Source organism: Solea senegalensis, linkage group LG14 (assembly GCF_019176455.1).
Source record: "Solea senegalensis isolate Sse05_10M linkage group LG14, IFAPA_SoseM_1, whole genome shotgun sequence".
In the NCBI taxonomy this organism is placed as follows: Eukaryota; Metazoa; Chordata; class Actinopteri; order Pleuronectiformes; family Soleidae; genus Solea; species Solea senegalensis.
Window position 1 is genome coordinate 1,600,815 of NC_058034.1, and position 22,775 is coordinate 1,623,589.

Genomic DNA, 22,775 nt, shown 5'->3' on the forward strand with positions numbered 1-22,775 from the left:
GTGTGCATGAGCACATGTGTGTACCTGGCTCTTGTGGAACCAGTGCTGCAGGGCTGTGCTGGTGCGTGATGTGAAAGCTAATGATAAGAGGCTTTGCCTGTAATCATTGTGTTGTTACCATACACACACACACACACACACCTGCACCTGTCCCCTACAAGTTCAGAGTTTGTCCTCTGCTTGTAATTGTTTTTTATTATTTACTTTATGTAGTTTAATATAAATGGTGTCCACAGTCAACGTGTGACTGACAGAGATGCTGCAGAGCTGGAGAAGGTCTTGTTAATTAGCTAATGATTTCCAGGACACACGTGAATGCACCGTCTGTGATTCCATGTGCAGAGTTTCCTCTGGTTTGGTTCTTTACTATTCAACACTTTAAAAGGATTCACGTAGACAAAATAAACATAAACGGTAACACTTTATATTAGGGAACACATATTCACATTAACTAGGTGCTCACTAACATGCATGTAAGTAGCACACTAGCCCTTTATTAGTAATTATTAAGCACATAGTAACACCTTATTCTACATAACCTTATTCTACCTCTATATGAATTAAGATTTTTCCTAAATAAGGTGTTAATACGTGCTTAATATTTACTATTAAAGGGCTTGTATGCTACTTATATGCACGTTAATAAGCACCTAGTTAATGGTGAATATGTGTTCCCTAATATAAAGTGTTACCAAATAAACAAAATAAATCTAATAGAGCCAGAACGAAAGTTTTTTTAGTTCTTAATTTCAAGGCTGATATTAGTGAGAAATAACGATATATTGACTTGTGTGAGTGTGCGAAAAAATTGGCAAATTATAACAAAGAAATATAAATGAGCTTTGATGTATTACAATTTAAACATGAACTTAATTTAGTTACCTGTATTTAGAACTTGAATTGATGAAAAATAAACATTTCTAAATGTCAACTGTAAACAAATACACATTTTCTGTATTGCATAATATTACTAAAAATAATTTCCAATGGATTAAGCATTTTTATCATGTTAGTAAATATAAACATTTTTAAAGACTCATTTTGGTTCATTTTTTTTAGGCAACAACAAGTAATATCTAACATCTCTGGGGTTATTATTACTAATACTATATGTATTTATTCAAAGCTGAATTACCAAAACTTTTGCTTTAACTCATCATTATGATGTTACAATCATAGACCAAACATAGATAATGGACACAGTCACATGGGGAAATTTAAATTGGAAATATAAAAGGAAATAGCCACTCTGGAGCATCAAAATATCTCTGATTATCTTATTCTCGCTTGAATTATAACATCATTTAAACATCATTTAAACATTTTCCTGAGTGGTTAATGGTCTCAGTTGTTGGTTTCAGGTCTTCTTCAATAGGTCATGATATCAATATTGTAAATGATGCTCCCTAGTAGAGGAAAATAGGTGATAACAGCTGGTGTCGTCCAATGGGAGCATGGCTGCAGGTTCCTTTTGCAGATCATCAACAAGGCTTCAAACCGGACATTCAGATTCTTATCGGTAACGTGACGACAGGTTGCCACTTGCTTAGAACACGTTGATAGAAAAATAAAACCATCAGTGTTTAAATCGGTTCCCTATGTCTCACTTTCACTGTTATTCTCACAAAAAAATGACTATTCAGTTTGCTTTTATTTAATATCCACAACAATGGAGAGAATAGCCTTGGCCTTGTTGTTTTGACAGAGTTAGTGTTTATAATGACACCAAAAGAAATCCCAGCTCAGAAGACAAGCATCTTGTGTTCCCACTGGCATCTTGGTACCGCTGCATCTTTAGGACGGAGACAAAACAGGAAATGCCAAAGACAGGAACGTTGTCTGTCTCTTTAATTTAAGTAGAAATTGCCGTGTTTTATGTTTAAATTTGTACCATGTGTCCTCGGCCTCAGCTGCTACAGTTCATCTGTAGCCTCTTGGGTTGCTCCAGACTTTTCCGTGTAACTGACAGATGTAGGAGTTTCGTCACCTCCTGACCTCAGACTCACCTCGCCGTTATCTGACAAACAACCTCAACATTAGCGCCGCCATTCTTCAGTGGAGCTCAGTCATTTGATACACGAGATAAGTGGGAAGTCGCAACGACCCTGAAGGAAAGTGCTAAACTAGATCAGTGTGTTAGAAGCGAGGTGATGAGGTCATCAGCAGGGCACATGAGTGTGTGTGTGTGTGTGTGTGTGTGTCAAAGTACCAAAGTACAGAATCCAGACGCTATTATCACTCCAAGAGATTAAACTGGACAGTCAGTTTGACCCCAGACTGTGTGCAGAGGGCAGAATGTACATTAATACTCGTTTGTGATTAGAAAAGGATATTGATTGATTCCAATCGACTGAAGACTGATCTATAAACAACATAGGTCTTGTGTAAATCAGTCTTGGAATGACTGAACAGATGGGTGGCTGCTTTAAATGACCTCAAACACTGTTTGTACATGTACCATAGGCCTGGGGCAATATGCTCTTTGACATCACGGTACCTTGGTGCCCATTCACTTTGTATTGTGATTTTGTTTTTCCCCCAAAAACAAAATTGAATGTTTACATTCCTTGAGACAAAGAACCCATGAGTCATATTTTCAAAATCAATGCACATCACATGTCAAGTCAGTCAGTCTGACATTTATCTTAAGTCAATGGGATGGCTGTACATAAAATGGACAACTGTCACATTCCAACTGTTCCATTTATAGCTGCCCCTGCTAATAATGAAATAAATACAGTCAGGCCAATCAAGTACAAAATAGTGTTTTTCACATTTGCCTCCTCAATGTTTACTTAGTAAGAGCTCCAAAGTAAAATGCTGAAAGCAAAACCCCAATAGCAGATAATACTGATAAATACTTTCATTACTTTTTGAGGTATGTATATATATATATGTGTGTGTGTATATATATATATATATATATATGTATATATATATATATATATATATATATATACATACATACATACATACATATATATATGTGTATATATACATATATGTGTATATTTATATATATATGTATGTATGTATGTATATATATATATATATATATATATATATATATATATATATATATATATATATATATATATTTATATATATGTATGTATGTATGTATGTATATATATATGTATAAAATCCAGTGTCACGTGACTTCTTACAGTAAAGCACCGCCATGTATTCACACCTCCACACCCTCAGCTGTCTTTGTCTCACACTCACACAGGCATGAGGTTGTGCTCTGTCTTGTGATGTGTCCTGATATCAGAGTGGACGGACACAACAGTACTCTGTTGTTAGATTGTCCTGACTGAGTCTGTACTCTCTACCCCTCTTGTTGAGTCCTGTATTTTCTCTCCGTCTACACATGTGTACACTTCTCTCTTAAATAGGTGAAGAAATAGGTTGACCTCACTTCCTTGATCCACCTCTGCTTTTGTATGTCAGTGTCAGGAATGTAGTAACTTATTCTGGATTCTTAGACAAAGGTGCTACAACAGCTGCAGAACCGTTTACAAAGGACATATAATTCACAGAATAACAATAACACAGATTCAGAGCTGCTCTTAGATTCCAGAGGGGTTTTATTTTATGTGTGAACGCAAATATCTGCGTCAGTCACCCTGCCAGCTCTCTTTTCCATCCTCTGGTTAATGTCTGAATAAAGTCATGTGAGCATGCAGCAGGACAAACTCCAGAGATCCCACAGCAAATGAATGGACGGGCAAGTGTCCTGCCTCCTGCATGCTCAAGACAGACACCACACGTTTGCCTGGACAAAATATCTCAAAGCATTCTTCACATGTGGAGAAATCAATGGCTTACGTCTATATTTGGTTTGTGTGTGTACAAGTTTTGCCCTCCTGTCTTGAGGTTATTTTATTTTCTTAATCCTGTATGTCCGCAGATCAAAGGTTATAGCCTCAGGCATCCTAAAAAAAAAACACACACAAAAAATATATTTTATTTAATTTTCTTTGTCTAGAATTTGTCAGTTTTATGATTAGTGTCTAGCATTTGTCTGTCTTTATTATGTGAGCACACACAGATTATAAACTAGCAGAAAGAATGTGTAAAAACAAACAGAGCTGTAAAAATAAGCTATAAAACCTTTACTACAATGGTATAAGTTGATATGAAGGTCGATTTAATGTCTCCGTGTTTTCACTTTCACTTTAGTTTGACGGCTCACTCGTGTTTTCATCTGCTCTCTGTCAAACGCGTCATGGAATAAGGTTTGACAAGACCGCCACGCTGTGTATCGATTGCAGTGCGACCAACAACCTGCCAATGTGGCCGCTTTATTACATGAATGGATCCTCTTACGTTTGACTTAAGTGGCTTTGAAAAGGCTCTTTAAATGGTTGGAAATTTGACATTTTTGGAAGATTGTGGAGCAGGTGCTCACGACATCAAGGAATTTTTAGAGTCTGGGTCGTCCACGAGGATTGAACTTCTGTATTCTTCTGTACTCTCTCACCTTTTATGGAAATGTTGTTCATAGTTCATCTGTTGAAACATGAACTATGTCAGGAAAATGTCCATAATTCAGTACATGTCATAGATCAACTATAGTGGGACAGTAAAAGACAGTAGCAGTAGTTGTAGCAGTGGTAATAAAGTAATAAAAGGCAGTATAAAGGTCAAAAAAGCACAAAAGCAAAGTCATTTACTCTCTATTAATCCCTCAGTCAATGCCTGGGTAAAAAATCTCCCTTAACTGCAGTGTTGATTATTATTGTTTTCCCCACATACACTGCGTCTACTGAAGATAATCTAATAAATAGAATAATAATATTGAAATAAATAATATACTTGAAGATGTTGTTTGTGACTTTGAGAAAGTGGAGGGAAGGAAATTTCTCCAAAACAACCAGCGACTCTTTCATCCAGTCATCAAAACTCAGTTTCCTCCCGGGAGACATTCTATAAAGTAGCCAACAGACTCAAATGTGGGTTTGGGGACTAAAATGTTTTTATATCAAACAAAATGATAAGAAACATGTTTTCCCAGTGGGACAGAAAGTCGTGTGTTTGATGACATACGATAGATTTCAGGAGGCGACGGTGGTTCAGTGGTAGAGCGAGGCGCCTTTCAACTGGAAGATGGAGGGTTCGAATTCTGTCTCTGCGAATGGGTATGAATGAAAGATGTGAGATAGAAAAATGTGCTGCACAGTATGAATGGGTGAGTGAATGGATGAATGCAAAACTGTCGTGTAAAGTACTTACCTGTACTCGCACTACTTGGTTTATGTGACAGCAGGTCACTGATGGAGACTTCATTTATCTCTGGAAATATCTCTTCTTCATTTCCAGGGTTCACACTGGTCCTTGACATCCTTGAAATGTTGTGAATTTGAAAAAACTTTGTTTGTAAATAAATGGTCATAGGTTCTTGAAAAGTGCTTGAATTTTGTGCAAGAAAGACGTTCAGTTTATATTTCGATAAACGTCTTCCTTGTTTAGTAGACACCTACTGTTTCATGCGCCCTGCATTGCTTGATGTACGTAGACTAAGCCTGCGCAGAACAAACATGGCGTCATAATTACTAGTGGTGTTAGTGGGTACTGTACACACTCTCTCAACCAGAGAGTAAAGTGATATCTGGGAAATGCAAATTCCAAGATCTCTGTCTCAACAGAGAACATTACAAAGACTGGCATGTGGAGGATTAAGTGGTAGAAGGTGGATGACTTGCCCGAGACCCCAAGGACAATCACTTGGCCAGATGCAAAGCATTCTGCAAATCAATACAAGTGGAGGCTGTGGGTGAAGCAGCTCTTACAAGTTGCCCTCCCATCTTGAGCTGTGTCCGCACACTCGGTCCTTGAATTCCAGGATATTTGGTCCCAAACGTCCTTGAAAGGTTTGGTTGAATTTGATGTCAACCAAGGCGTGCGGGGACTTCAGCTGACTTTCAGCTGATGTGTGTTCACATCCAATTTCTATAATTCACCTAAAGCTGTCAGCGCCGTCTGCCATTGTCTGACATATTTGAAAGTATTAAGAATGGAAATAGTTTGCCACTGACACATACTAATGCTGACTCACTGTGGCTGACTCACAGCCTGAGATGTGACGCCCCACTCTCACTCTCACTTGAAAACATGGCTGACGGCAGTGACACTAGATTTACAACCTAATACACCTTAAACCTGCTTTTGTTTCCAATGTCCTTAACTGGCTGTAGTTAATATAATGAAGTTAATAAACCACTCACGGTCACATTTTTAACTGCGTGTCAATTGCTGCCTCTTTTGGTCATTTTTTTGTTCCACATAGTCAAATCCAAATAAAAGAGGTCGAACACCAAAGTCACAAAGTGGCACATTTGAACTTCCTGCTGGCGACAGCAGTCGATCAGCATCTCCTGTTTGCTGTGATGTCAAATCACTGGTTTTCTTTGTGGACTTTGGTGCGGGAAAGTGAAGGGTTTACAACGTAAGGCAAGTTTACACTTCCAGTCCGTAAATAGGACGTCTAAAGATGACTTCTTAAAATATTAGACTCAAACAGGGGTAGATTTATCAGTGTTCTATTAAGTTGCTTAACTCTATGTATTCCCACAGCCTCTGGTTTGATTCCACACCTTGAAAAGGAAACACGCTGACGCGGTCATTCATTAATATATGAATGGAACCGCGGGCTTGTTCACACATGCAGACATGCCAAGTGGCGGGAATGCAGTATTATCCGTCCCTGTGGGTCAGTAGCTTACCCAGCGACAGCAGCGCTCTGGCAGTGTACACAGGAAAGTCAGCAGTGACTATGCATCATCACCTCACACAACCAGACTTCAGAAAAGCCTAAACTACCCCTTTAAGTCTCCTACAATTGGCATCCAGTGTGTAGAAGGCGGCACTGAAAGATGAAAGAGGAAAACCTTGAAACTATAATGAAAACTTGGGTCCCCCATAGTTCCTCAGTGATCCTTTAATGTCCAAACTCAATGTGTGTGTAGTTTGTAATGATTTAAAGTAGGAAAGTTGTTTTTCCCACATTAGTTTTTGTCTCTTTAAAGACAATGCGAGGCTTTGATGAGAAGATTCAGTTGATTTGTGACCTCTAAACTTATCCCTGCCCTTTGTGTGCACTCTCATAAACCACTGGAGAATAACGATCTTGTTAAATGAGATTTTGCGCCGCCACAAATCCAGGCACGGGAGAGAGACTTTCAGTGTAATCATGAAGTCCGAACTCGCCTGCGGTTAAAAAAACCCCAACAAAGTTTAAAAGGTCACATGATTTTCACAATGCACTGAACGAAGCGCTGTATGTTACACAATATTAACATTCCTTTAGAGTTAATCGTCGTCCCTGTGAATGAATTATTCACACAGTGTCCCTCTCTTTAAGGTGGACCCTGTGGGAGGGTTGTGTTTCCTGGAGGCACAGAGGATGAAAGGCCAAGAAAAGCCCAGGTCTGACCTTGGGAGTGTCTCATGTTAAAAGGAAACACGCGGCTGCTTTGACAAGCAAGTGCTCCAAGAGAGTTGTGTTTGCAGCTTTAAAATGTCTTGTTTTTATTGTGTAGTGATGAGAAGATGCTTGAAAAGGTGAGGGAATTGTGTCTGTTGGTTTGTTTGGAAGCGGCTTAGAATATAGCAACGACCCTGAATTCAAATACGTGACTCGAGCGCTGTAATTCAATACATCAGTCAATCAGCATCAAAAGGCGTCCAGATTAAATCTACGTCAAGAGAAACTTTAACCACTTTATACACCAGCCAGTGTAAAATCCTTAAAACTGGACTGAATGCAATTAATTAAAAAAGTCTGTATTACTCCACTGTATTTGAACATTGGTGATAATGGTGTTGCTTTGATGTAAATTCTACATATTGTGATATTGATCCTCTTACTCTTCATCTCTCTGGTCAAACACCAGCTATCACTGGTTATTTTAGTCCACTGTTACACTCTGTCATCACTCTCTTGTCTAATCAGTGTGAGACACCCCCCACCCACCCCCATTTTTTATTTCTCTCTCTCCACCAAGTGAAGCACAGCTTGGTGTCAGATTTCACTACCAGACCACTCCCCCTCACTCAGGTCTCAGCCCATATTTTACATATTCTGGCATTGGGGTGGAGTTAGTTGAAGAAGAGGCGTTGTTTAGTTTACACTTTAAGTCTCCCTCTCTCTCCCTCCCTCCCCCTCCCTCCCTCTCACCCTCTCACCCTCTCTCTCTGTCTCTCCCCTCAGTTTGACATCATGGTGTAAAAGAGTTGTAAATCCACTTCTGCCTCCATCAGAAACTTGAAAAGTGTTGTGTCAGTGGCAGCAGGAAACCGCCGGCTCTTGTGTCTTTGCCATTTTAAAACACCAAATTTCCCAGCATTCCCAATGGACTTTACATGCAGTCAACTGTGAGATAAAGTTGAACATATTTTAAACTTAGAAAGGAGTAGATTTTATTAGGTTATCCTTTTTTTTTCTCCTTTTAATAAGCAGCTATGGTCTGACTGTGTGTCAGTGTGTCATACAAGCTCACTACAATGAAACCTGAAGTACCAGTTGTGTCTTTGTGTCGTGCAAAAATAAACAACCACAGAAAAAGTGAAATGTGGTGAATGTGGAATGTTGTGTGTTCACTCTCACAGGGGAAAGTAAGAACAACACTTACGGTGAATAATAGTCAGCCTATTGTTTCCACAACACACGTGATCAGTCTGTATTTGGTCATCACGTGATCAGGATCAAATGTTGTTCCATGAAAAAGTCACAAAACCTTAAATGTTTTAGTAAATAAATAACTGAAGGCTTTTCTCACTTGTACGATGAAGGAAATGTATCAACACCTGTTGCATTGTTTTTACAGTGACCGTTAACATTTCCAAAATGATGAAAGAAAACAGCAGGTCATGTTCCTTTTACTCCTGATATTCAGTGTCAGCATGAAGTCACTTCCTCTACATGATCACATGCTGCTGAGTCATCACCCAGTGCTGAACACCATGTTCATTTGTTCACAAACTGTTGTTTAGTGTTGAAATAGAAACCACATTTTTTATTTATTTTTATTTTTCAAAATAATCACCAACTGTCGTGTTTGTCATTCAACAGGAAATTGCTCGGCATCTCCGCCCGACCACGCTGCGCGCTCGTTACGGCAAAGACAGGGTGAAGAACGCGGTTCACTGTACGGACCTCCCCGAGGACGGTGTTCTGGAGGTGGGTGGTGTCTCATTGACACATGTGTGCTACTCGGCACACCCACTTCCTCTCGTGTGTGCATGTGTGTGTGTGTGTGTCCCCCCATTGTCTCTCAGCTCGTGCATAAGTCGCTACCTTGCGTCTCGCCAAGAACAAAACCCCCTCAACTCGTGTGAAGCCGAGTCCCATGACTCCGCTCTGTGGGCTGGGGCAACCTCAGATCACACTGGTGTTGAGGAACAAGAGTGACAGAGGGATTTGAAACAGACCCATTGTTTTACAGAGAGTGGGGTCTGACCCGTTCAGCGTCATTGTTCAGGAAAACTCCTGATCTGTGGCCTGGACAAATGCCTCCTTGTTAATCATTAGCCTGTGACTGACTGAGCTGCCATTTTCCCAAGACTAAGACATAGTGGCCAAGAAGGGGCTTTGAAAGAGGAGGAAGTACTCCTTTATGACTCACAATCACTGGTCACTTTATTAAGTACACCTGTTCAACTAATTGCTATTGCAAATATCTAAGCGGCTGGACTTGTGTGTCTCGGAAGCTTACTTTTTATTAACCATGACAGTTTTATAGTGCACGGCATGATTAAAAAAGAGACATTACTCCTTTACTGCTCACAATGGCTGTGTGGCTACAGGGCTAGCACTTCCACCATTTCCAAAACCACCTCCGCAGTCTCGGAAGCAAAACTGGAGCAAATGCAAGCTATGGTGACAGCGCAAGTGAATCTGCTCGTTGGGAGTTGCAGGACTAGCATATGCATGAACCACGTTAACTGAGAGCAACACAAGGCTAACAGCAAAAATGTCAAATTACTGGGAGCAATGCACTGTATTAGGCATGTAGTCCTGGTCCAAGAGTGAGAAAATCCCCAAAAAAAAGGAGGAAAAAGGAGGAAAGATGATCGAAGTGACATTGAATGTGGCATCGTGTTTGTTGGTGCCAGGCAGGCTGGTCTTTTAAAAACTCCTCATCTACTGAGAATGATCTTAACGGTTTACAGAGAATGGCAGAGTGTTATTGTTGATTCCTTTCTGAGATTCATCACTGAGAACCTTCACAGACTCTTTGTATTTAACCTCTGATGTACTAGAAGGACACATTGACATGAATGACACCTAGACGTAGTCAAAACATGTTTCGGAAATGACTGAAACAAATCGGTAATTGACGACAGCATATCGTATCGCGACTCGGCACCAAGTGATGCAGAAGACCATCTTTGAAGGCACAAGCCTAAGCTTAGAGCAGATGGTCTACAGCAGCAGCAAGACCACACCAGGCGTCTCCTACCCTGTGTACCTAACAATGTGGCCCATGAGTGAATGCAGCTGCTATGAAGTTTGTTTTTTTTTTGTCTTTTCCAGGTGAAGTATTTCTTCAGGATTTTGGACGGGTGAGCGCGAAGAAGACGTCAAACTCATGGACTTAACAGTTGTCTCATTTTTCTGTTTATTTGTTTCAGCCTTTTGCAGATTAAATAAAGTGACAAGAGCAGACTCCTGACAAGTGTTTTTGATCTTCAACACTGAAATAAGTATTTTCACACCAACTAAACATCTCATTACACGGGATACTGCATTGCCTCTGATATTCTCAATCCTTTTGACCAGCGACTTTGGTATTGGATTCATACATTACACTTTGAAAGAAAAAAAATGTACAACTGCATAAATATAAAATTCTTCCACCATGAAAATGGCTAAAACATTCAATAGTAAGTGACATCACCTCATGTGACGTCGCCAGCAAAACAGATTTCAAAGCACTGAGTTGCCACTGTTATTCCATGGAGGTGACAGTCGTCTAGGCTGGACCCACAAAGCTCTACACTATGAATTAAGAATGAACACATGTAAGCGCATCAAACACAAATGTCAAATCAAATCCTACAGCTAAAGTGAACGGCAAAGTAACGGTGAACAATAACCTGAACAACTTGGATAAAGAAACGCACACAGACGCCAAAACAAAACCATTCCATGAAGCGCTGTTATTTACTCATACATGGGCCTTAAAGGTTCAGAGTACCATGCTTGTATTTGAATGAATCAGAGCACATTAACGCACACTCCACTCGCTCACATACACTTAACACATCTGCACACAGATACGAGCACGCACGCGCGCGGCACACACACACCTTGGACCATCAAAGCTGACATAAGACAAGTGGAGATTACAACAGGACAAGACTACGGCACTGGACACTCCAAAAATATATAAAGAAACCACGTCAGGATGAAATAGTTTTGGGGACAGAAACACGCTACACGTCAGTAGTGGAATTGCGGTTTTACAGTAATAGATGAACACATCCCATGGCTCAAGGAATATTTTCATTTACAGTAGAATAAATATTTGCTATTGCTACTCTTTGTATTTTACATTCTAACCCTCGACAAACACACAGAAAAGCCTAGTGTAAAGCACACAGATTAAGTGTAGGTCCTGTATATTATGAATGTTCAAAAGACTAGTGGTGTTTTTTTGTTTTTTTTTCTCTCAACTCTCTGAATTCTCTCTACATTTTATTTGTTTCTAAAATGAGAACGCTTGTCGCGGCTGAGGTCACGATTTGATTGTGAACTTGACATCGAAACGTCCTTGATAGCGGTCCTTCTCGCTGTAGTCAATGTTTTCTCCGTATACTTTGCACTCGATGCGGATCTCCTCATCCAATGTGAGGTTGGTGAACTGAATGGCCACCAGGGGCTGCAGGTACTGGGGATGCAGAAGTTTGCCGTAGTACGGGTAATAATGCAGGGGGAAGCCACCGCCTAAGCCAAAGTAATTGATCGGTCCGACCTTGTTTACGTCCTCCTCTCTCTGCAAACACAATGGTTGAATGAAGTCTTTACAGTGTTCACGCTGAGGAAATCATACCCAGATGCCGTCCTATCAAACATACCTTGTTCTTGCAGTGAATGGGGATCACGTTGGGACTTTGGTTCGTCTGCAGAGCCGCTGGCAGTGAGCCGTTGTCAGTAGGAACCTGAAAGATAGAGAATAATGGAGTGGGTGGCTGTTGTGTAGCATTCACAGGTTCAACACAAAACGCTGCTCATTCACTTTGAGTGGGGCAGCATTGCCAAGTCCATCACTCGGCTTTGTTTGTGGGGGCAAGTGGCAGTGTGAGAACCGGCCAATCATATCGCGCTGTCCAAACATTATCACACTGGTGTGAACCAGCAAATCAATTCACATGTATGCATTTAAGGTCAAACAGTATCAGGTTTAAGTTACTCCTAAATTAAAATAGGTTGCAATTACATGAGTATAGTAATTAATAAATGTTTACACCTTCCCTTCTAGGTGGTGCTAGCTGTCAGCAGAGCCAAACACATGGAGTTAAATAGCTTGTATATAGAGGGTGATACCACTACAGGACAAGAAAGGGTTCTCAAAGTTACAGTCCACCATTTTCTTTAACTGTTTCTTGCGTTGACTAGATGTTCCAAATCACAGACTTGCTAACAGCTTTTGGGCAGACGCTTTGGCGGTGCTGGGGTAATGCGATATACCGACGACTAGATTGTGTAAATTGGTCTGGGTAACCAAAGTTAGCTAACAATCAGCTGGCAGCAAACTAGCTCTTATTTCCTAAAGCTGTACTAGTGGTTTAGTAATGACCAAATCCTGAATTTAGTAGAGACTTATACCAAATTGGTGCAAGTCGCTAATGAGAATAAAGCGGTAGACAATGGTTACAGTGGTGTTGTAAAAATATGTCCTCCAAAACAGTAGGGGGAGCTCATGTTTCACTTCAATGGTCCAAACATTTTTCAAGAATCTTTAATGGACTTGAACAGCTGTGCAGTGACGCTGTAAACCTACCCTTGGTTTGAAGTTGACAATCCTGTTGAGCTTGACAATAAGGCAGGGGTTTCCCTCCCTGAACCCAAAACTGTCATCACTCTCCCCGGAGCAACTGCCGAGCCAGGACTTGCTGAAACGACAGGCCATCCTCTGTCCTAGGGCATTATCCAGACCTCCGCGGTCAGTGTACGTCTTAGGAACGCCTGCATGGTACAGACAGACACACCAGACCCGACGCATTAGGACGAGATAAAACACTGTCAAATATTCAACTTTCTTTGGAGGACTGATCATCTAACGAATCAAATTGCGATTGACGGCTGTTACATACCCATCAGGGATCAGCCAGAGTGTATGACGATCCCTGATTGATGATTGGCTTATACTTGCCTCCACAGTCTTCAAATTTCATGGCATCAGTCTGAACGGCAGCCTCATACGGTTCGAGGAGTTTCCGCATGCTCTCCACATACGGCATGTATGTACTCGGTTCAGTCCGAGTGTAAGCGATTTCAGATTTCTCTGAGCGTGGGGTGTGTGACAGACCTGAGAGACAGAGACCATTGTTGTTGATTAAACGATACAAAAGGTAATGTATTGACTATAGATATTGTTTTTGGCTTACTTCCTGTCTATTGCTGCTGTCAGCACTGCCCTTCCTTCTGCCTACGTCAACTCATAAACACGTCTAGTGGCGAAGGTTGCCACTTATTTACCGACAAACCATAAAGCCTAATCTCATGAGTGGAAAGGATTGGATCGAGTGTCGTGGACACGGGAACAGTTTCTAATAGACTTTCTTGGGCACCTGCGGATCTCTGAAGCAGCTCTCAGATATTCAACTTCAGAAAATGTCAATAAAATTCGATATTTTCCCCAGTTTAAAATGAATATGTGACGTTCACAAGCAGCAGGAGAATTGTCTGAGACAGAGCATTCACTTGCTGCTGTGTTCTCTAGAATAAAATCTAAATATAACATATAACATACTTAGATATTGGAATTAAAATGACTGTGACTGAGTTTATGCTCTGTTTGCTTACAGAATTGAATAATATATAAAATACTGGACACGGAATGGCGCTTAATACTAACAAGTATTATTCAATAAATTCAAGGACACTGATCAAATGCTGCAACAAATCTTGATTTTCTTAATTCATCTCATAATTAAAAGGAGTCGTTTGGTCCATAAAATGTCTTCAAAAATGTTGATCCGTGTTTCCCAAAATCATTTGAGAACTAAAATGATTCAGATTGAATGATTTCTTTGTTACGCGGAGCAAATTAAACATATTTGCATTTAAGAAAGTGAAAAATCTGACAAACAACATCAAGAAAAAAGTCAAGACCTAAGTTTCACCTCAAATATTCAGGTGAAACTTCTACTTCTACTACTGACAGCATTTTAAATGAAGTTGAATCTGAATCGTATAAACACAAATGGAAGTAGTGAAGTTCCTGTTTATCATGTGAGCTTTTCTTTATAGAGCCCAGAGACACCATGGGTCCCTGCTCTATTATCTTAGGACTGCACACTGTAGGGTCTTGGGGATTTCCTCAGACAGTCTCCGTCAGCTCTTTACGGCAGTAATTTTCCACAGACCTCAGTGAGGCGTGGCATGGGGAGAATAAGATGGGTGAGAGGAGTGGAGAGAGAGAAACAAAGAAACACCACAACAATTATGAACGTTTATCAGGCTCACGGTTAAGTTCATTTGTTGTTGTAGATTAGCAGCAAGGTTGAAGTAAGACGTGCAGCAGAGCGCGGGAGAGAACTACCATCTCGTAATTCGAGTTTTCTCTTGGAGGCTTGTGAAAGTTCACCAGTCCCCTGCCCCCACCCATCCACACTCACTCACATGTGTCTCTCTCTCTCTCTCTCTCTCTCTCACAATGGAAACTTTTAGCCCCAGAGTGAGAGGCAGCTCAGAGGGAAAAAAAAAAAAAACCGCCTAACTACTCTGTGCTTCCCTTATCGTGCCACTGCTGGAAACTCACTTCAAGTCAAAGCGCTGGGCACTTACTGTGTAGCTGTGCCGGGCTGCTCTTTGATTGTTAACAAGTGACAGACAAAACGTGTACATGCGGCCGGTCGCTTACAATGCCTGCTAAAAATACCAGCGAGGCTGCAGCGTGTGCTATTCAAGCAACAGAAAGACAGTAAATGATCGTAGTTACTGTAGCACAGTCCAATAACGGGATTAGTGGAGTTTTACAAACTTCTGGCTTCCGTTGTTAAGTATGTAAACATGTAGGCTGTGACACATAATCATAGTGCACATGAATTGTTTCAGTCACAGTGGGTGTGAAAGCTTCAACCGATCCCCTGCAGCCTGAGGGGAGAAACATTGACAGGCTGAGAGGAGTGAAGGACAAAATGGCTGAAAACCTATCTAAGGTCAGGCAGACTTCTGATAGAGTAACAGCTTCAAGGCACACCCCAACTGACGCTCAACTATCGCATCGTCAAGGTGACGAAGCCAAAACAAAAAAGCCCTCCATCTCTTCACCGTCACATAAGGGCTGACGAAACGTCAAGCGGCTCGTTTTAGAAAGATTTCATTTACCTGGAGGAGCGACTCTGTCCTGGTAGGTGGGCTTGTAGTTACTTAAAGTGAGCAGCAGAGCCTGAATGGTCCCGATGAAGATTCCAGCCAAACATCCGTAGAAAATCAAGTAGAACGTGAAGATTTTAACTGTGGGAGGAAAAAAGGGGAAATGTCTTTAAAACCAACGTGAAAATAATTACAACTGAGCAACTATTCCAAATGTGTTTTGTAATAATTAGCGTATGAATCCTTGAGTTACTGAGGTCACAGTCACCTTGACCAGAAATGACCAGAATCTACTAAGATTATCCTTGAGTCCAAGTGAGTCTGTGTCAAATTGTTCCAGAGATATGAACACACTGAAAACAGAACGTCTCCAATGATAGCGGAGACGAAAAACAACCTTTTCTGATTATCCTGCTACGTTACGTACGTAAATGTAACATATTTGGCGTTAAATGAGTTAAATCTCATATTGAGTGCTGAAAAACGAACGGTCGATCCAAGTGTCTGTAAGAGAGACCTGATCTTTTAACAGTTCAACGTGGACAAAAGAGAACTGCATTAAATAGATGGTCCATAAATGAACTCCACACAGTTTGATCTCTTTATTTCTCTTAAAGACAAACACATCGAAGAACAATGAAGGTTTGGGGTTTTTTCTTTAAATTTGACCCTAATTATGCAACAGTGGGAGGGCTACAGTTCCAGTACAACAGGGTGAGTCAGTCATCATTCCAGTCACACGAGATCCTTCCCCCATTGTGTCGCCACGTCCATCAGTCAGACATAAAACACTGTCCTCGCATAAATGAACAAACGCAGCCTTGGGTTTCTACGTCTGTGGCTTCATCTGTGATCACTTCCCATTTGCCAACGTTGTTTGTCTATTTCTTTCCCATTTAGGTTATTAAATGAGAAGAAGCTCCACAAATGAGGACGTGTACTCTCACTGGCTTTTGTGTTCTATGTTCTGTATCAGCTTCAGAGTGGATCTATTGTTGTTTTTCTGCAGTGATACTGTTACTGTTCTACAACTCTGACATGTTCATCTCAAATGGTATTTAACGTCTCAGATACCAGACTCCACAAGCAACATATGGCTACGGTTCAAATTCACTAATCTAATCTAATCTAATCTAATCCTATAATAGCGCAACACATACACACATAACTATACTTTGTTCTCTGCAGTTAAGAGATCATCTGACATAAACATGAAACCCTTGGGAGTAAAATGAACATACGGTATGTTAATATATGCAGTATAGCACTGTTAGTATTCAAAAATACTATGTTTTATTAGGTCAATATTGAATCTCATTCATTATTTAGTGTTTAGTTCATGATTGTAACACATACTGGTGAAAATATCCAGCCTATCGACATTTATTTTTCCTATTTGAGCCATTTTAAAACACACTATTGCATTTAAAACTCCGGCCTATTGTTCAATATTGTCGACCGCTTTAAAAGGCAACATGTCAGCGAGATCCAGAGGGTACATTTAGGGGGGTTCACTGACAGAAACTGAATATTATTCTCATGAATATGTCGCTTTAAAACTGAAGCCATAGCTTTAGAAAAAGACTTTTATATGCAGATTTTGAGTCCTTATTTAGCGCCGGCTCCTCATCTACTATGAAGCTAGCTCATATTGACTTGACTTGTCACGTGATACTGGTCAATGACCTGGGGGGGATGGAACAATGGTAAAAAGTCACTAACTCTATAATGTCTTTGAGAACAATTGTGATATAAAAACAGATAAGATCACCCAACAACGACAGTGACAGACTCATAGTCAGGTTCCTTCATGTCCAAACAGAGAGCCGTGCTAGTTGACTATCAGTGTTCCTGACGTTATTTGCTGTTGGTGCGGTAGTACCTCCTCCACCTTTTCAGACCAGCCACGGTGAAACCAGTTTGGCGGGTTCAGCGCCAAAGCCTCGTTATTTCCTGCCATTTCCTGCGACATCCTTTACTCTGCATACCACTGCTGCACACGGTGCACAAGAGGCAGTTTCTCTTGTACCACAACAGCAAAAGCACCCAGCGGAGGCATGGTCATGCTCACCTTTTCTGAATGCACGAGTAAAGCATGACGGAAATGTTGAGAGTTAGAAACTCTAGATTTCATGTTGAGACATTGTTAGACCAACGTTAGCAGGTGTGGAGCACGACTGCACAACTTCTGCGTGATTCAAACTTTGGTGTGAGATTTGTCTCACAGACAGGATCGTGTGATAAATAAAACCTTTGCAATCGTGTCGCAAAAGAACGCCATTTTTGGATGCATGTGACGGGAAGTGTGACAGACTGTTCACTTCTATTAGACCATTGAGCTCAATGACTGTTATCCAGGCTGCAATTATAATGAAGTGGTAATTGATTACAACATAAATCACTCTTTTTAATATTCTATTCATGTGGTTTGAGACAATTGTGGACATCATTTCAAGGTGTCATTTTCTGAGTGTTCAACTGCCTAGAGACATTGAGTTTGAAGCTACATCCACGCTACATCCTACCCATGCTAAAACATCTGAGAGATACATCATGTGAGTATTCAGGTACACTAGATGTGTGTGTGTGTGTGTGTGTGTCGATGCAATCATGGGGCCCATTCTTTCATGTGCAGATATTTGTTTTAGGGCTGCAATAATTAAGTGACTATTAATCAATTGCTCAATTAGTCAGCAGCTATTTTAGAAATGTATCAAGAACGATCACCGTTTTCTGACAAAGATTTCTGTTACCACTGTGTCATCGTTTTCAGAATGAAGTCCCATCGTTTTCAAAAACAAAAACTGAGCAGCGGTGTTTTTGAAGTTCTTCGTCTTTAGGGTTAAAAATGTAGGCGTAGCGAGGATATGGGGCAAAATGTGTTCTTGAACCAAAACAGAGTCGTGTGTGGTGAAGTTTAAAGTTTTAGTTACTGTGCTGCATGTTAAGTTTTATGTATTGTCTATTTTTTATAATTTGCATTTGAAGTCTGTTTCCCCACTTTGGTTCGAACGAAACCTGCTCTGTAAATAAACTGTGACCTGACGTTTCACAACCAAGCAATGCACTGATTTAATTAGTATACGATAATGAAAAGAATAGTTGTTTTTCCATGCGTTAGCGCATACGTGTGGAACACGGGCTCTGGTAAAGTCAGTCACCTGAGATCAACTGTGTGTGTGTGTGTGTGTGGGACGCAGCAACACCATTTTGTAGTCAGTGAAGGCCACATATCAACTGTGCTGCCCACAGATGTAAATAGCACAGAAGCTTGGCCCACTAGTGGTGAGAGTTTGAATGGAGAGCACCTCCCCCACCACACTCCTGCTGCAGCACAGTCTCATGGAGGGACCGTCCCCACGTTCACGCCACATGTATGTGTGTGTGTGTGTGTGTGTGGACTTTTCCTGACTGTTTTTTCCCCAGAGCAACCAAAGGTCTAACATCAGCAGCTTTTACAATACATTTCCACACAGACAAAAAAAAAACAGCAGCTGCGTCATAAAAAAACACATTAAAAACACACGTTTCCTGATTTCTTTTTTTTTAACACAACTCATTAACAGCCACGGTTTCACTATTTATTCTCACTATTTAGCTTTTTAATGTGATTTTAAAGCTATTACATTGACCACGAGCCAACAACTCAACGACACACACACACACACACACCATAATAACCTGTTGCTTTTTAGAGCAACAACGCTCACTTTCTTTTTTTTTTTTTTTACATAGTGCGACATCAGTAGTCTGTCACGACTAAGGCACAAACACAGTAATAACACACGCTCACTGTCACACAAACAACAACAACAACAACACAGCTGCTGATATTACAAGAAACACTTCAATCGACATGTAGCGATTTAAAGAAAATAAAAGGGCAGCTTTGATGTTTGTCGGTGGCGAACACGACCGCGGCACGACTCCTGTTTAATGACCGGAAAACATCGACATTCACCGGGAAACACGATGTTTCATGTGAAGACTTTAAACTTTTAACAACGCGGCTTCATGCGTGTCGTGCATTCATTGTATGAATATGAACGTGTGTGTGTGTGGCCCTGGAGACATGTGAGTCGTGATCTGCTCCTGCACCGTGTGGTGTCGGTCTGTCTGTCGACTGTCTCTAACACGGGGCAACAAAAAGCCCTTTTATTGGTAAGAAGTAAAAGGGTTTATATGGATTCTAGTTATCCCATCAAATCAACAACCACGGCTGAGCATTCACTTCGTCTTAAAAGTCTTTAAAACGATTATCTGAGGTTTAAGTGACAGAATAAAGCAGGCCCCAGATTAGCTATGTGGCTCATTAACACACAACATAATAAATACAACATATTTATCATGTTTAAGCTCTGCTAAGAGAGAGAGAGAGAGAGGTGGTCAGACAACAACTTTCCCCTCCTGTCCACCACACTGACTGTCCTTCAGGGTGACCTTTTCACAAAGGACGTTTATTAATGAATGGCTCGATAAGACTGGGGAAAAAAAAACCTTTAATTTTGACTCCACAACAAACACGAGACCAAGTGTGTTTGATGTTAGGTTTATATATATATATATATATATATATATATATATATATATATATACATGTAGAACGGAGCCAGATCCATTCATTTACTTGGACATTTTTGGTCCATCTTTCATCTGAATCCTCATTTCACGTGCTGCAACTATTACTCGATTATTAATCAACTACAACATGCACTGTTGTTCGCTTGTCGAGTCGTTTAAGACGAGATTGCATTTCAAACGATGTGAATTTGTCTATTTAAAATATTTTTAAAAAAAAACTAAAACGGAGACACACAAACATGGATGGTTGTGATGACGTCCATCATGTTGACACCACAGCCTTCTCATTAGAGCACGACGTCATTTAGAGGAAAAGGAAACACCGGTCAACATGTTTTACACAATTTCCCTGACATTACCGGACACTGACCGAGCAGCGAAATGTACAAAACCCTGAATTCATCGTTGATTGACGGCGAGCACGCGACCTGTAGCATGTGCAGCCAGCGGAACTCGTGGTTTCATGTTTCACTTCAGGAGGAGTTTGGGATTTAACCGACTCAACTTTTTTTTTGCCTCCGTCTTTTTTCTGCACCCTTTCCTTCACGCGCAGCCTCCATTTCAAAACGCCGGAGTCACGACGCAGCGTGTCGCGGGCACTGAGCTCTAACAGGTGTCATCTAACGGAGGATCACATAAAAAAAAAAAACACCGCCCGTCGAGACGAACGTGCGACGCCTCGCGCTGGCGTCATTTAAACACGTTCAACTCAGCGGTCGAACGTGTCGGTGAAAAGAAAGGTCGAGGAAGAAGAAGAAGAAGAAGAAGAGGAAGGTTTACTCACACCAACTGCATCCAGTGCGTCCAAGGAACTCTCTCTTCTCTGAATTCCACACAAATTTCCCCCATCCGCCGTCACTGTCTTTATTTCCCGCCATGTTCTCGTTGTCTCACCTTTTGTCTTTAAAAAAAAACCAAGTCAAAAAAATGGATTGTGTGTGTGTGTTTTGGTGGCGGCGGGTTAGAGACTGTTGGCTGTCCCTCACAGGAAACGCGAAAGGACAGACTCGTACCCGTCTCGACCAATTGTACCACACACAATTTATCTCTCAGGGAAACCGACTCCGCCTGCGAGGTGCCGTAATAAGTTAAACCCCCCCCAAGTGGGAGGGGGTGACTTCAACAAATCACAATCTCCCAATGCTTTTTGCGTAAGAGGCAAAAAGGAAGGGGGAGGGCAGATGGGGGTTGTTGGTTGTTGCCGGTTGTTACAGGCGTGCACAACAATGAACACTCTCACTCACGCACGCGCACGCACACACACACACACACACTGCAGGAGGGTCCACAGAAAAACAGTTGACAATGTCATAGCAACGACGTTAGTCACGATATAAGGTTTTTAACGTACGATCAAAGTCAAGATGAAAGGAGTGAAGACTGTGGCAATCTATGCGACATCAACACTTCAAATCTGCTCAGCCTAGAGGTTTTTACAGGCCCAACAATGGAGACGTTTAAAAATCAAAGCCCCTTAATCTTAATTTGCTTCCTGGTTTGGTTTTAGGGGCCACAACTCACTGTTTACATGGACGCAAATTACACGTACACATCACTCTAATTCTCTGCATCTCAATGGCCATGTGTAATACACAACTGTCCGTATGTGTGCACAGCCTCTTCCTGGTTCTCATTAAGCCAGCCCGACTATTTTCTGGTAAACTGTGGTAAAAGTTACCAAGAGTGTTTAGTGAAGAATTTAACAGAGGCTGTACACATTGATGCAGCAAAGCTCCACCTTTTACCTTTTAAGCCATGTTGAATCCCTCAGGGCTAACTGCTAAAACAAACGCTAAAAGACAATGCAAATGGACAAGTAATGTAAGTACATATATAGTCAATGCATATAGACGATTGAAATGCTGACGTGAACACAGATTTGTGTTCAAGTTTTCAGATGAAAATGTAGCAGTGTGTGTGTGCAGCCTTTATCATTTATGACGCTGTTTTTTAGTGACGCGCGAAGCAGCTCTTTTCGGTGTACTGAATCATAAGAATGTGTTAATTAAACCGTTTCTTCACAATATTGTTGTGTACTTCCTGCATGACCGGAGCACAGACTGACACTGACCTGAAATACAGCTGAACGTGCTTGTAATTCAGCTCACCATCACCAGCGTTCAGCAGTGCTCTCACTAAATACACCAGACTCCTCTGGCAAATACTGAGATTTTAGAAATTCCCTTGCTAAATGTTGGAGCGCATGTTTATTCTGAAAACATGATCGACAGTTTGGCATTGTGCGGTTTCATTCTCGTGTCGGACGTCTCTCTCATGACTTTTCCAGTGACGTCTCTCTCTGACCAATCAATTGTTTGGAAAGCACCAGGTACTATCACTAGTGGAAAAGCAAAAAGGTACGAGTAGCGTCGAGTTGAGTCGTGCCGAGCAGTGCTATGACTGGAAAATGGAAAAACACCATTCGCCGGCTTGTGAGCTTTGTCTTTACATAGTTGGAGTGAAACAACAAGAGCTCTTGTTGAGTAGGACCAAGTTTGCATTTGGTCAGTATTAAATTAAAATTGTTGAGTGAATGTCCACCATAATAACTGCAGGGCAACATTTAGCTAAGGCTACACCCACACTGCTCTGCTTTCTTTAAAAACAAATACCTTCCACTACTATGTAATAAAGGAAAACATCT

The 22,775-nt window shown here is 41.0% G+C and overlaps 2 protein-coding genes across 3 annotated transcripts in view; one reads left to right on the forward strand and one right to left on the reverse strand.

Annotated features, from left to right (window-relative positions):
* nme7 (NME/NM23 family member 7) overlaps positions 1 to 10,672 on the forward strand; it is a 22,771-nt gene extending 12,099 nt beyond the window's left edge. Inside the window, exons 11-12 of one of the 2 annotated variants that reach the window (XM_044044967.1) lie at positions 9,077 to 9,184; positions 10,541 to 10,672. In XM_044044967.1, the coding sequence (XP_043900902.1) occupies positions 9,077 to 9,184; positions 10,541 to 10,573 (141 nt within the window). In that variant the 3' untranslated portion in view covers positions 10,574 to 10,672. Of the gene's footprint in view, positions 1 to 9,076; positions 10,034 to 10,540 lie in introns of those variants that run through there. The other variant, XM_044044966.1, reaches the window with a different exon arrangement.
* On the reverse strand, positions 10,602 to 21,331 carry atp1b1a (ATPase Na+/K+ transporting subunit beta 1a). The gene is made up of 6 exons (XM_044044968.1): positions 20,916 to 21,331; positions 15,563 to 15,691; positions 13,383 to 13,538; positions 13,011 to 13,195; positions 12,085 to 12,168; positions 10,602 to 12,002 (listed from the first exon to the last, which is right to left on the reverse strand). Exons 1-6 carry the CDS (start codon positions 21,007 to 21,009, stop codon positions 11,745 to 11,747), a joined length of 906 nt encoding a protein of 301 aa, XP_043900903.1. The 5' UTR covers positions 21,010 to 21,331; the 3' UTR covers positions 10,602 to 11,744.
* Between the last annotated feature and the right edge of the window lie 1,444 nt (positions 21,332 to 22,775).

Excerpts from the sequence above, each read along its gene's own strand:
- atp1b1a (XM_044044968.1), bottom strand. The coding sequence starts at position 21,009 with ATGGCGGGAAATAAAGACAGTGACGGCGGATGGGGGAAATTTGTGTGG. Across the intron at positions 13,196-13,382 it reads GAAATTTGAAGACTGTGGAG|GCGTTCCTAAGACGTACACT; the intron begins GCAAGTATAAGC and ends TGTACCATGCAG. Across the intron at positions 12,003-12,084 it reads CCATTCACTGCAAGAACAAG|AGAGAGGAGGACGTAAACAA; the intron begins GTATGTTTGATA and ends TTGTGTTTGCAG.